Genomic DNA, 15558 nt, shown 5'->3' on the forward strand with positions numbered 1-15558 from the left:
GAGAACTCGAGGTCAGCCTTGTACAAATAAAAAGGAGAGGAAAAAAAAGCATCTCGGTCCAAGCTCATTATAAGGTGCACTCCATTGGCTCGAAGTTATATGCGATAGACATATAGATGCACAACTACACAAATAAGAGAAGATTCAATTTGGATAGTTTTGCAGTGAATACATGAAAACTGAACTGAGAAATAATTTATATAAAAAAACCCTGGCCAACCACAACGACTATAGCAAGTCACCAACTTAACGACGTGTCACAACCTAGTGGATCAGACTTGCAGAGAAATGGTAGGAATCCCACAATCATTCGGAGCATATTGCCGAAAGAGAATAAATTAAAGGCAAGTGTACTTAGACTCGCTTTTCAAAAGAAACATCCCGAAGGCTCAAAAGATCATTTCGAATATACAAAAAGAATGAAAAGAATAGAAATCATACATGTGTATTATAACAAACACCCTGTAGAACTCACTTACATCAGGCATGGCATGAATATAAGGCCGAGACTCTGGCCTCCATAGAAAGCAAAATAGATGCATCGGAAATTCTGAAGCAGCAGAGAACAGTACATGGAGTATAGGCTAACAACCATCAAAGCAAAAGACTATAAGATTATGGTAAAGATGGTCACAACCATCAAGAGCTGACATAGAGAACTGGAACAAGTCCAGCCATCTTCCCATCTCTTCCAGGTCGTCTTTTCTTCACCTGAGAATCAAAGACCATGCTCCGGAATTAGTTTTATATTTTAATTTGAAAAGAGGTACTCCAGTACCAGATCAAAGCACAAAAGAGCAAGGACTTTCTGAACTTACATAGTACCAGCCATCAACCTCATATTCAATCTCAACTTCTTCTCCAGCAGTCAAGTTTAACTGCAAGCATGACATTTAGATCAATATTTTTTCTTTTAACTTCTTTCTCAGGATATCTTGTTAACTTCAAACAGGAAGCCATTGCATGATCAGCTAACATTCAGCAGAGAATCAAGAGGGAGATTGACTCATCTATCAGATAATATAAGCTACAGGATGCTACCTTGATCAGCTAGCATTTTACCAGAATTGGAAAAAATTAATGTCAAAGGCTTTCTTCATCCTATAGATGCAAGTATACCTCATCATCGCCACCTGCTGTGAAGTCATATAATGCTTTCCCAGACTGTGGGTTTCCAGAACTTCTGTCTTCATCATCCTGTGATCCAATGCTCTGAGACCCTCGGCCAGCTAAAGGGTTCTCAAACGACTCATACCTCTGAAGAACAGATGCTGAGTATGATGGCGGTTCTTCACTAACCTGAAAGTGGTGCAAAGTCAATACCAGAGTTGATTTTATAGGAAAAGATGCACATTTCAAAAACTAAGGACTAACCGGAGTTCCTAGCCCTTCGATACCGCTGAATCTGCTTGCAGTATTTGATGACCTGTTCTCCTGCTAGGTAGTATTATTCTGTTAAACCCTCCTTTTAAAACTATAATATAATAATGAAATCAAACACTACTCATCTCTAATTTGACATATAAACTTATGGTCCGTCATGCAAAGCATATAGAAGGACAGAAAAAGGTGCTAATGTGTATATTTGATGTTTAACCACATAAAATTCACATTTATAGGCATCCTAAGAAGAGCTTTGCAACAACCAGAATCCTTCTCTACGAGAGGATTTCAGTAGCGCAGTTCCTCATTAGAGGATCTCAGTAAATTTCAAGGTCACTAACTTAGCAACTGAACAGGCAGAATCTCCCCTATAATGGAGACTTTCCCAGTATGAATTAAATGTGTAAATTTTTTTTGATTTTGCAGCAAATGTAGTTTTCTAACTTTAGGCAGTTGGTTGTAGTTAGACATGCTTATATACAGGTAATGAAAGAATTAAAAGATCAAGAGGATAGAGATTCTGGATTGCATTATTTTATTCACACAAAAAATGATTAATTAACATGATTGAAGACTCCATTTATCTATCCTAACAGAGTGTCAATAGGAAACATAAATTCAACAAGCATGAGGAACAAAAAAGTGAACGTTTACTCAGAAAATTGATAATACTAAGAAATGAAGGATGAAATTGTCAAACATACAAATATAATTTAAAAAGGAAATATATGACATTACAAACAGTAAGAAGATGTTACCGATTGTTGTGAAACTCCATAGCCTGATGGACGTGAACTGAACAAGGATGGATAACTCATACTACCAAAATGAGATGATATAGAAGTTTCAATGGAACCAGTTGACTCGGGAGATGATGTCCCAGATGACTTTGCATCATCTTCCTGCAACAAAGGAAATTACTAAACTTCCTTGCCTGATTCCTAACATATATGCTGAAGGATACTAGTCATACCTCTGCTTCGTAAGTTTCTAATATTGTTTTAGCCCACATATCATCATAACCAACAGATGGCCGAGAAGTCATGTTCTCCTCTTCATCCACATCAGGAGCATCGGTTCCAGCACCAGCAAGAAATTCATTTACCTATCATTGGGATAACACAAGTGTTGATAGCTGTGCAAAATTCAAAACCCTATACCCAGTTTATTATGTGAATCATTTAAATATTCAGTAGAAGCAAGCTCATAGGCTTATAGTTGCACTATGAAAGGAACTTCAATAAAATATGACATCAGTGTATCTTATTTGGACTGACTAAGTGCATTACTTAATGTCAGGAAAGAGGGGAAAAAAGGTAGCCATGCAAATATAAGAAACTTGATTTGGAAAGTATCTCACTTTATCTATTGCCGGAGCATTGTTTCCCCACATATCATCATCCAAGCCTGCTGCCCAGGCCATCGCAAGTTCAGGATCAATTGTATTAGGTTCTTTATGTACTTCTTTGGATTCATACACAAGGTCAGATATCCCAGTAGCAACAGCTGGATCGTTCAGACCAGAAGACGCACTGATGTTGTGTCGATTACGGTAGATGTCAATGAGTTTGGCACTGTCATCACAAGTTAAAATATCTATCAGGCCAGAATAATCAAAGGCCAAATATATTTATTTGTTGACCATGACCATGGAAATATTCAATGCACATATGGACATACACATTACATTCAGCTAACCCTCTCCCTCATCGCTCCTATTCAAGTGAAACTGGAAACCTCATTTTTAGATTTAAATCAATCTGTACATAGAGGTGATTTTACCTTTTAACATACTGGTGCAGTACAAATGGGTCAGGACTGAGTTTATAAACAACCGCCTGAGCACAGATCCATCCAACATAGGCAGTTTGTTTGTAGGGAGATTATGAACAGCAATGATATATTGTATTGGAACATCTTTTTTTTCCAATTAATTATATTTAAAACATCTTACTTTAGTCAACCCAATTTGGTTCATCTTAAGAAATCATATTTCAGTTAGCTAAGAATGTCATCAACCAAAGATTTTCATTAATAATATCTCAAGCCTCAACCTCTTTAGAACTTGGCATGGAACCACATATTTTTAATTTTGTCTCTGGCATTTCATATTACATTCTGGAGACTGATATCTTTTCCAAAGCCCAAAATATCCTGTAGCTCTTATCTCCAATTCTGCACTTAATCCTTGCTTCTTAACTAGATACTTTATCTATCCCTCAATTTTCTGTACCTAAAACCAAGACAACAGTAGGTATATCTTCACTTTGCAATAAATTATAAAATAGGATTTCTGTTCATGCCTTCTCTATACATCACTACAGTAGGAAAAATGGCATTGCTATATTAGCAATTAAATAACTGATATTCTCTTCTTGTATTCTTTACCATAAATTTTGCAAACAAATCACTAAAGATTTCAGAAAATAACAATGTTATATAAGCACTGCAGGAGAAATATTGGTTCGTCACACTTGGAAATATTCACATGGCACATGGATTCATATCTAAAATTTAATCAAAACTCATCCTACGTGAGCATAAGCTCTTGCATCCTCAGTAATGCTCCTCTGATACTCAAACAAAACACAAGACAATGATAGTAAAAAAGCTTCACTTTATTCGAATAGATGATAGCACCTTTATACTTGGAAGCATGGCCAACATAAAATGATAAGAAGAACACTTAACTTGAGAAAAATGTGACTAGTTCCTACTTTTTATTATATACTACCATGTTTAAAGGAGAAAAGACTCTAAAAGAAATTTTTTATCCTTTTGGTTGAAGTTCTTCCCTTTAGAAAGCAGGCCGAAAACTTCCCTAATAATTACTATACTACAGCAGTTAGCAGTCAATACAAAAAATTCCTAAATACATCGTCTCATAAAGAATACAAAAGTAAATCAGTTTATCAGTCAACAGATTTTGTAATTGCTCAAAATATTTAAGAAGCGTTGCAAGAAATAGTACCTGGTAGGACCTAGAGGTAAATATTTAGCCCGTGGAACATAGCATGACAAAGAAACCAAATCCAGAAGCTTCTCATGATTCTCATAAAGTTTCTTGAGTTCTTCATCTGTCCATTCTTGCTTATTGTTGTCATGTTCACGCATATTTCTATAAGTCCACATAGAACAATCAGAAATCAAGGTAGAAATAAGAAACCAGTGATCATAGAGAAAAGTTGCCCTATTTCACTTACCTAATCAGCTCATCTTGAGCTCTATACATTTCATCTAGGACCATCAGCATAGGGCTTATCAAGGATCCAAGACCAGTACCACTAGCACCTTGGTCTTCCCCATTACTAAGTTGAAATTCTGAAAACTGAGATTGCACACCACCTAAAGCCAAAGCATGGAGAAATTCGTATATCTGTAGTCTATATGGCTCCCCTGACCTGATTGCCAAAGTCATTAGGGCTTGAACAGCAACAATTCGAACCTACATAGGTAGTCTAAAGTCACCGAGCAGAAATAACAAAATCATGCTGACAAGTTGCTATTAAAATGAAAATTGAATATAGTAGAAGCTTTAGAGCTACATACCTCCCAGCTGCCACTGAAAGCACACCTTTGAAGCCGTGTCAATGCACCAGCAAGTGTAGGATTACGAGAGCTGGCAGCGGCCACCATTTTATCAGCATCTAACATCATCAATGCAGTGCCAGGAGGTGTTGCAGACTCCCAGGCATACTCAGATGCAGCATAATTTGCATTTTCACCTAGAAACCATACCTGTTCAAACCATTAGCACCTATTTTGAAAATGCGAACTAGGTATCTATGATTCCTAACTTCAGCTAATCTTTCACAAAAAACCCATATTAGTCCTTACTGCAGCCTGCACTAATCTCTGCAATGCCAGTGCTGACTTTGGATCAGATGCAGACACCCTATCAACAGATGTAAGTCCTGACATTGACCCAGGCTGTGGAGGTGGTAAATCAAGAACTATTGTGACAGCTTCCAATGCCGTATGCTTCCCATCTGGTCCAGCACCAACAAGACATGTCTGGCAAGAAACAGATATAACTGTAAGTTACTAGAAGAGTTAAAACAAATCATATTATGCACTAAAGGAAATATGGAAACCACTTCCAAGTCCTAAACAGAACACATGGAGGAGAGGTCAAAAAATTCGAGGGAAAGAAGTACTAATTTCTTGAACTTCATCAGAAAAGCTAAAGAAAGCTTCAGCTGAGACAATATACAATAAAAAAAACATAATTACCTACAGAAAGAATTTAGATTATTCTATATATATTATTCATTAAGAGGTTGAAAATATCCCTCCTTCCCTCCCCCTCCTCCCTGTATATATATTCGCACACACACACATATACCACTGCCCATTGATTGCCCAACCAGTAATTGGATCCAATGACTTCTTGTTCAGGTTGTCCTTTTTCCAAATATAGTGATACAAGTGTTATTACATGCAAGTAGAAGCAATAGTACGTAACAAGATTAGGATATAATGAAAGCCTAAAACATAGATAGTCAACATGAACGCACTTTCCATAGCAGTTGCAGAACATCAGCATCGATCTTTCCAGGAACTTTGGTGGCAAATATTCTTGCAATTTCAAGTAGTGTGATGGCCATATCTGGTGTTGCCTGGTATGTGAAAATTGAACAAAGAAGTAATGAGTTATTTCAGACAGAACAGCTACCCTACAAGAAAAGTAACACATATGTCCATGAAGATATCAGATTGAAAGTAATGGACAACAGAAATATTTTGTGTATACTAAAACAGAAAAGTAAATAGGAACATGGACATATAGCTCCTCATTAAACTTTCGTCATTTGCAAAAGTTCTTTTCTTCACTGGCAATTCCATTGATCGGTGTACAGTATGAGTTTGCCTGTCTGACAGGATATACAAATAAGCACATCGCAATAATAGAGAGGAAAAAATGTGCATGAAAGATCATTAATTATAACTGCATGATTTCAGAGCACAAGTTTCTAGAGTTTCAGTAAAAAATATAAGTACAGTGCTGCGATTTGGTGCAACACAACTTCTTTAGTGATAGAGAACAAATTCATATCTAGGCTTTATAGTATCACTATATTCTTCTCACTAGTATTGAAGTAAATGGAGGGATGGGAAAAAAACATCTCTTAAATTAAAGAAAACAAAAATTATATGTATCTGTCTTGCAGGCAACAGATGGTCATCCTTAATCTCCCAATCGTGATTGGAAATCTGAGTAGAGAATCTTAATTGAGCATTTTAACTAGTTGCACTAATTGTTTTTGCTAAGCAGGATTGCCTACAATAAGCCAACTCCTCTGAAGAAGTAAAAGGGTGAACAGGTATCAACACAATCCATATTAATACCTTGAACCGTGCATGCAGAGTAAGTAAAATATCATTCAGTAGTGCCAAAGGCCAGGCTGGGTCAGACAGCTCACACGCAATGATGTCTTTTAATTCCTCAAATGATTCATGTGGATTTTGCATCCAGATGAGAGCTTTTATTACCATTGCTCGAACATATGCACACTCACATGCTACCGTTGTTCGCACTACTTCCATTAATGAAGCTAATAAACTAGCAATTGTCTCTAAGCCACCAGGTCCATTTGACAGTGGTAATGCCTTTCGGGAGCCTGAAAAGAGAGGACATAATAACATTAGTTCCATGATTTTGAAGTATTAATTATCGTAGATGGTGCTAAATATTTGCTATGCACAATAAATACAAGGGAAGAACAAGGAAATTGTTTGAGCTTCATGGCCAATTCATAGGTGAAGCAATAAGTTGATAGCGTTGGTAAGGTTATTTCCACAAACTAACTGAGAAAGCAATAATAAAAGCAAACAGCCCTGTCAGTCTCTCCTCCAGAACCCTCCACTTTTTCAAAGATATTGTAGTTGAAATGCATGGTGAAATCCCTTCCGTTGAACCAATCATGCATATGACTGTCATAATTCATTTAGCCATAGCAGCACTACAATTGACGAATGCAACACTAAAAAGATAGTCACATGATAAGTTGCATAGATTCCATTAAAACATGGAAATCTTTTAATTTCATTGAGCACAGCTGTTTTAAGAAAAGGCCTTCACATCTTGAACAGTAGAAGAGACTGCAATATCATTGTTTCATTATCTTATGTAACAAGATAACAATTTATTTAGGTTACAAACTTACAATCCTTCAGTCGAGACTTCACTTTCAACAATCAAAAGATTCAAACACCTAAACATGCAAATCAAGGCCGGATGCAAGAGGAGCACCTCAGAGTTACACCATCAATGCTATTTTTCATATTAACTATATGGTACTTCCCAACGCATCAGTAGAATAATCAATCTAACATTGTAAACTAGAAACAGACATGTTCTCACCAGTGAAAAGTAGCCCACCTCAGAGAGGGGAAAATAGGATTTAGACAATAACTCCTCCTATGTCAGAGAGAAAACAGATACCTTCAGATTGAGCACTCTCATTAAGATCTGAATCAAGTGACTCAACATTCTCAGAATATGCTTGAAGCTGAGTTCCTTCATCATAAACACCTAAAGCATATGCTGCTGCCCTGCTTTTTCCCATCTCCTGAACAACTCTTGCAGCAGCGTGAAGTACAGGACGAGAAAAGTTACGGAAAGAGCTCTCCAATCTGAAAGAATACAAATAGAAGTTTAAATAAAAAAAATGGATTGCTAAAAGTCCAAGTTTTGACAAGCCAAATAATAGATAGTACTCAGAGGATGCAAAAGCATTACATATAAAAGATATCTCAAACCTTCTCATTACAAGCTTGATAAGAGGCTGAGGACGCCTTGCTTTAGAAGAAGGTTTTTCACTATTTGATTTTGGTGGTGGAGCATCTTTTGATAGGCTGTTTTTTGATGCCACTGACGGTGCCTCAGGTAACTTAAGAATTTCTCTTGTTAACCGAATCCATCCAGCAGCTCGCTCCTCCGTCCTGTAACAAACAAGTACCACATTAAGCTGTCCCATTAGTAGAAAGAAAGATACAATAATTTTAAATCCTGAAATGCAGTTAACACATGACTAATAGACATTGTTACAGGAACATCTAGCTATTACCTTTCTGTTGTATCAACTTTTCCCAAAACACAGAGTATTGCCTCAAAACAAACCCTGTCGCTGGGGTCCAGAAGGAGTTGATAGAGGAGAGAACTGAACTGAGACTTAATATCAGGTCTCTCTGCATAGAAGAACTTCAGATAAATCATCCAACAATCGTCCAAAAAATCAGGGAGAAAGAGGAACTTTAAAGTAGTAAAATGACCAGAGGCATGTACCATCCAATGCACGGGCTCTAGATATTGCATGACATAATCTTGCAAGGGAAACCCTTGCAAGAACGTCATGTAAATGAAGAACATCCTGCAAAGCACCTGCGTCATTTAACACACAAATATATTCAGCAAAGCAAATTAAAAGAGATCATTCAAAATAAGTTTCATTTCAAGAAAGTTATGCTATTAATGAAATGGCAACTTATATATGATAAGAGCTTCATGAGAACAGCCTGTAAGTGATAGAGTTGAAGATCAACATTACATTATCTGGCCAAGGTGTAGCACTGCACTCGCTTCTTAGGAGTTCTGAAGTGGAAGTTAATTTGAGAAGTGGTGGGTACAGGGAATTATATGTGTGATGGGAAGAAATTCCTCTTGGTCGAAAGAACAGCTTTTTCAATCCCATTTCAGTATTTCACAGAAATGGGAATCTCCTTTCTTTTCTTAAAACCTGCCTTTTGAGTTCTATGATAACTGTGAGGCTAAATCACATTTTCTTGGATTATCCCAACAAGTACTTTTTTATAAAAAAATAAAAAACTGACTTAAAACAAATTTATTAGAGCTAATGCGAAAAAATTGCATAGTCAAAAAGCTCATAATTTATTTATTTTTTAAAGTGTAACACAATTCATCTTAGATGCATTTGATATGAAATTGAAAAGTATGAATACTATGCTATGCTTATTATGAAAAACCGTATATATTAGTAGTTTGAGGCCTTGAGCCAACATCTTTTTATGTTCAGTAAGACTTCTAGAAGGAAGCAGAAAATGATCTGACAATGATAAAGAAGAGAGACAAGCATACCTCCAGGTTGTGCATGCTTTCCTGCAAAACAGTAAGCATAAGGTTAAACTCTAAATAACATAAATACATCTAGTGCAAAATATAAATCCTAAGTTTTAGATCCAACTAAATTGATATTTAAGTTTTCTTTGCAGAATGCACAAGTCCTACCAATAGAAGGTGGTTTGTTACATCTAATAGTGCAACAGAAATTGTCCATAACTCTGTTCAGAGTAAAAAAACTAACCCAAAGCCATTGCAACAGAATATGGATCTCTTGAAGCTATATCAGAAATGATTGCTAGTGCATGTCTCACAGCAACTGGATCAGCAAATGAGATCCTACAGTCACATCAAGATCAAGATATTATTCATCAATGAACAATCAACTACTATGACCTTTTGAACAACAAACTAAGTGGACAGATGAAGTTGATGCATGCTTTATATGAAACAATAAATTTCAGGCTAGGGTAAAGAAGTTCAATTTAAAAGAGAACATGAAACTACATTTAGAACTATGGCAATTGCCATTCAAAATTGACAATGGTTTTCTATATGGAAATCAAGGTTCTAAGTATTGGGATTGGGATCAGCCATTTGAAAAAATAATATATATCGACTTTATTGATCTGTATATTAAATACAAAATAATTCTAAAATTTGTAAAAAAATATTAAAAAATATAAAATATAAATTACTCACATATAAAATCTAAAAACTATAAAAAAATCCCTCACTCTCTCTCCCTTTCTCACCCACACAAATAAAAAAAAATTTACTTCCCTCCCTCCCACTCTCTCTCCAACTCACTCCTCCCTATCTCTTTGTCATCTCTAATCTCTCACTTCTTAGAAATAGAATATCTCACTCAAAAGTCAAAACCGTCTCCCTCTCCCTGTCCAACTATCTCTCTCTCTCTCTCTCTCTCTCTCTCTCTCTCTCTCACACACACACACACACACACACACATGCAGCTTCTCATTCTCTCTCCCACTCCCTCGCTCTGAAGAAACCGATGCTTCTCTGATGTAGATCTAGCTTCCATCAAACGTCTGACAAATTCCTCCGACGTAGGTCCAGCTCTATTGAGCTCGAGTATATAGTTTATCTTTCTTTTGTTTTGTTTCCTCTCTCTCTCGATTTCGGGTTAAATGGCCAAAACTCACCCGATCCATATTCAGGTATCGACTGATCCCAACTACTACCCTGTGTAAATCCTGATCTGGATTGGGATCAGCAAAAACTGGAAATCTTGATAGAAAAATCAACAGTAAAATGCATAAGTAATCATTCCTTCAACTAAGAAAGCTGAAAAATCAGCAAAAGAATGTAGAGGTAGAAAAACATTTGCTGTCGGGTCAAAATGGGTCCAAAATCCGCTGGTTTCAGCCCAATAAGAACACTTCCAACCCAAAACCACTGTTTTCACTGGATAAAGATTGGCCAAAACTGGAATCCTAGGATTATACAAATATTTGTTGTTGGAGCACCATAATCTAGATATGCATATGCTGAAAATCTCTATTTCTGTTAACATCATCTACCATGCTTAAGTAATTTAATTACTACCAGCTTTATATTACCTACAAGGGACAAACACGAAATATTACTTGTTTGCAACAGGCTATCAAGATTCTACCATAAGTTTCTTTATATCGGCAACTGATTGTTCTCTAGTAAAGAATCATCAGATAGAAACTGAACAGTGGAGCATTTTTAAGTCCTGAAGAGTTAAAGAAGAACAATCAACCTTACAACTAAATTAGCAGGGAACCGTACAGTAGATCTACCTACCCCTGTACAGCTCGATGGAGAAATGCTGGATTTCCAGGATCAAGAGGAAGTCTTCTTAGAGCACTCATAGCAGCATATTGCAAGTTATTCTGGATAGTGGACTGCAGCAATATGAATCACACATCAACTAGTGCAGCATAATTTGTAGCTAGTACAACATCCATAACTCCTATTTCCTCTTCATGATAATTTTGTGCCGGTGCAGATTAGTTACAGGTTACAGAACAATAAAAACAGTAGCTCCTCATGATCAATAGTTGAAAGACCAAGCACACAGATGTAACAAAGATACCCAAAGTTTTCTAGTTAAAGTAATTAGAGATTTCACTCAAAAAAAAAAAAAAGTAGTTAGAGTTGAAATCAGAGGATAGTCACAATGGTTCATTTTAGCAGATTAACTGGTGAAAAGAATATACTTAAAAATACAAATTTCTCAGCATCACAAAAGTAAAATACTTCAGTCTACTGCAGACAACTAGATGACTCGATAGGGCATTATCTATAACTATGTGTAATAGAGAAGTCAGAGCACTTTTTTCTCATGATCCCAAGCAAACAAGAATAGAGGCTAAAGTGATAATATATGAATTGCTTAAAGTCTTAAACAGTACTTGTTATTAAAATAGCTAGGAGCAAACTGAAGAAGTCCAAGAAGCACAGCAAAAAAGTGTTTGGCATGCTCCTAAGGCATATGGTACATAAAATTGGATAGAGTTCAAAAGGAGGTATTTAACTATCACAATTCATTAATGTGCTTACAAGCTAAAACCAAAAGCTGAGTGAAACTATAAAGTGTAAGAATGAAATGAATCATGGAAATTAGCAACTAATACATATGACTTTCACGTTAGTAGTAGTGTAGCTTCATTAACACTTAATGTAATGCGTCTAAAGATCTAAACAATACCTCCTTATCTCCACCTTGTTTGCCGAAAATACCTTTCTTGCGTTTTTGTTTCGAATCAGCAACCTGCAAATTACAGAAGGGTGAATTGAGACCACAAAAATTCTCATCCGTTGACCAAAAGAATGGAGAACCGTGAAGAAGAGAGAACCACAAACAATGGGCTTAGATGATTAACTAGACAAAATCCAAGGACTCAATAAACTAAAGTAAGCTTGACAACAATATATAAGCAAATCTTGATTCTTGACTAATGGCCCAGGACAAACCTTCTCTAGAATAGCAAATACAATCTCATATAATTTCTCTAAGATCTCGGAATTGCTTGATGAGGAGGCAGTAAGGGCCTTCAAAGCTGCAAGCCGACGTGCATGAACTACAGAAGACCAATAAAATAATCAGCGAAGAGAGATGGACCAAGCATGACACTCAAACTAAGAGATCTGTACAAAACCAGCTTATGGAAATATTTTATAATAAGTTGCTTTCCTACTGTTTACATCACAAAATTCACAATGGCATTGGTGAGTAGATAATCATAAAATTACATGTCCTATATAAAAAAAAGGTGAATATGATATTAAATAGCTGGTTACATAATTTGGCTACATCGGATGGTTTCAAAAGCATTATCAACCAATTAATATCTAGTATCCTAGATCTTGGGATACAAAAACATGTGTTCCTTCCAAACAACAAAATAATTCAGGAATACCTAATGCATATTGGTCAATTAGTTAAATTGCGTCTTGATCAATAATATTTCAAAGTTTATCACCAAAATAAATCTCGAAACCTATAACCTGTCAAAGATACAATTCTTTATTCCCAACACATAAACACACTGAAACGACACCATAACAGTTGACAATACTCTCCCAAAAGTACAGTATCCCAAAAATCAATTGCAGCTGAATACGCATTAAAAACAAGCTAAAAAGTTGTGCATGATTTCCTAAACATTAGCAAGTGTCAAAGATTTCATTTCTTTGTGGTCTACTGCAGATAATCCTTTTGCTTAGTTTAATCATGATCAAGGATTACAAAAACAAAATAATTGATACATTTTCTGTTATAATCAACAAGAAATAATACATCAGAGAAGTCATAACTCAAAAAGTGGAGACAAGAAATGTACATTCAACATCATCACTGGCAGATTCTGCAGAAAGCTGGGTTACAATTCGAGGTATAACATCTGCTCTAGTAACTCCACCGACAGCATCAATATCTGCAAGTGCATCCCAGTTTGGTGTAGGAATTCCACCCCCAGGACTTAAACCTTGGGCACCGCTATCTGACAAAATTCTAGCCAGGTAGTAATAAACATAGCGCAAAACAGTTCTATCCTCGCATTGTTGGTGAAGCTGCAAAACAAAGAAAAGCAAGTATGGGGGAAAAATTTCTCCAGTATTAGAAAAAGTCCAAAATCTAAATAGATAAATAAATAAATATATATATATATATATAAGATCATGGAAAGGTCAATAGTAAACAGCATGCATATATAGATTTTCATCTACTGGGTGAATTATGGGATGTGATGCCCGGTCATATATAAGATCATGGAAAGGTCAATAGTAAACAGCATGCACATATAGATTTTCATCTACTGGGTGAATTATGGGATGTGATGCCCGGTCATCTAAAACTCTCCGTTGTTGGACAATTTTCTACAGGCGAATGGATTTATGTGCTCTCTATTGATTTTGTGGGATTTTCTTTGGTTAGTCCAGTTATGCTTTACCAAACATTGCGCTATTGAAAATGAGCCAACCAGAACCATATTTCATTTGGGGATAGTACACCTTATCCTGAATTATATCAAACGTTGTAGATGACCCATATTAATCCGACAACACATGTACAAAAGAGCATTGATTTTCAACATGAGGAAAAGCAGGTATAAAATAAGCTTATTGTAAGATAACTCAAAGTACATATGATTTTTAACGGGATGAAACAAAATACACCATAGTTCTATGATAAAAGAACCAACAGCGAGCAAACAGAAGGCATACCATTAGAAGTGATGGCGCAACAGAAGGATCCACAGAGTTGTAGACGGCAAGCTTAGGAAAGACATGCTGAATTAGCTGCTTTTGGGAGCTTTTCTAAACAAACAACAATATGATTCGACAGATCAGAAATTCCCGATAAATAATCCAATCAAGCTTAACAAAGTGAAGCTTAAAAAACCTGATCAGACGTCGCAGCAAGCTCATGGATGCTCCGTGCCAATTGAGCATACGAAACCGGCTGATACGAGGAAAGAGCAACAAATACAATTAGATAAAGAACATCGCCGGATCTTCTTGATCCAAACAAACTAAAGAGCAAAAAGAAGTAAATATTGGACCTTCTTCTTCTGTCTCTGAGGGTTTGTCTTGACGGGGTTAAGGGCCTTGGCGGCAGCGATGGTGTCGGTCTGGATCTGCATCAAGCTGACCCTCTTCGACTTCCGATCCGTCGTCACCGGCTTCCCGAGCGTGGATGGGGCCGCCGGCGCGGATGAATTGGGGGCTGCGGCCTTTGGATCTGAGGTGATGAGGTCCATCAGGGTAGTCCCAGCGGACTCCTGGCCAGAAGCCATGGTCGGAGATCCCTGGAGCGGCCGCTAGGTTTCTTTACTTCTAAGGAAACAGCAACTCCCGATCTAAACAGCTAGAAAGACGAATGCTTCTCTCCGACGAGGGAGGGAGGGAGGGGAGAGGGAGGGGAACAGACACGGTAACGAGGGCTCGGTTGGTATAAGCTAGCTATGAGTATGCCTTCCAATAGTGGGTTCAGGCGTACGAGTTCGTGGCTAGCAGCTTGGACTCGTCGGGACTGGCCCTCTCTGTTCTCTAGTGCCCAGTGTCCACTGGGTGGGACTGGGATGTCAAGCAGGGCCGATCAGGTATTTGGGCCGTTTGTCAGTGCGAGAGATAGCTCGATATATTCATATATTATAGGCCAGGGTGCGGAGTCTCGATGGGCAAGAACATAGCCAGGCTATACTCGGGCGAGCCTAATTGGACTGTTTCAGGCCCTTTTTTTTTTTTTCTCAGGTCCACATGGGAGCCTTTTGATCTGGCCTACCTAAGGCCTCGGCTAGGTTGCCTATGTCTGGGCTGGGCCTTCCTTAGGTTGGCCAGGCCTTGTGGACATTCTTGAGTCAGGCAGAAGCTATTTATTTTTCTACTCTCGCCTCTCGGTCGGTCGGTCGGTCATCTCCCTCGCAGCCTGAACTCTTCTTTTATGGTTTCTTTTCATTTCCATCCGATCGAATGCTTTGTCCTTTTTTTTCCCCTTTTTGATCTTTTTACCCTTATAGGATCAATCATGTAGATAATGGAGGCTATCACAAGGAGAAGTACTGATCATTGAGACAAATCTTGAGCATGTTTCAAATCGT

General features: G+C 37.2%; 1 protein-coding gene across 1 annotated transcript; it reads right to left on the bottom strand.

Moving 5' to 3' along the window:
• Positions 1-338: 338 nt before the first annotated feature.
• On the bottom strand, positions 339-14913 carry LOC140790563 (uncharacterized). The gene is made up of 26 exons (XM_073140688.1): positions 14521-14913; positions 14361-14420; positions 14183-14275; positions 13300-13528; positions 12431-12537; positions 12165-12227; positions 11258-11358; positions 9708-9802; positions 9482-9502; positions 8672-8767; positions 8454-8574; positions 8146-8328; positions 7829-8019; positions 6733-7004; positions 5901-6002; positions 5221-5397; positions 4933-5121; positions 4587-4828; positions 4355-4501; positions 2744-2957; positions 2357-2488; positions 2142-2285; positions 1375-1434; positions 1120-1299; positions 819-878; positions 339-711 (listed from the first exon to the last, which is right to left on the bottom strand). The coding sequence occupies exons 1-26, from the start codon at positions 14752-14754 to the stop codon at positions 640-642; spliced, it is 3585 nt and encodes a 1194-aa protein (XP_072996789.1). The 5' UTR covers positions 14755-14913; the 3' UTR covers positions 339-639.
• Positions 14914-15558: the final 645 nt, after the last annotated feature.

Source organism: Typha latifolia, chromosome 6 (genome assembly GCF_019914945.1).
Source record: "Typha latifolia isolate L0001 chromosome 6, TyphaL0001v2, whole genome shotgun sequence".
Taxonomy (NCBI): domain Eukaryota; kingdom Viridiplantae; phylum Streptophyta; class Magnoliopsida; order Poales; family Typhaceae; genus Typha; species Typha latifolia.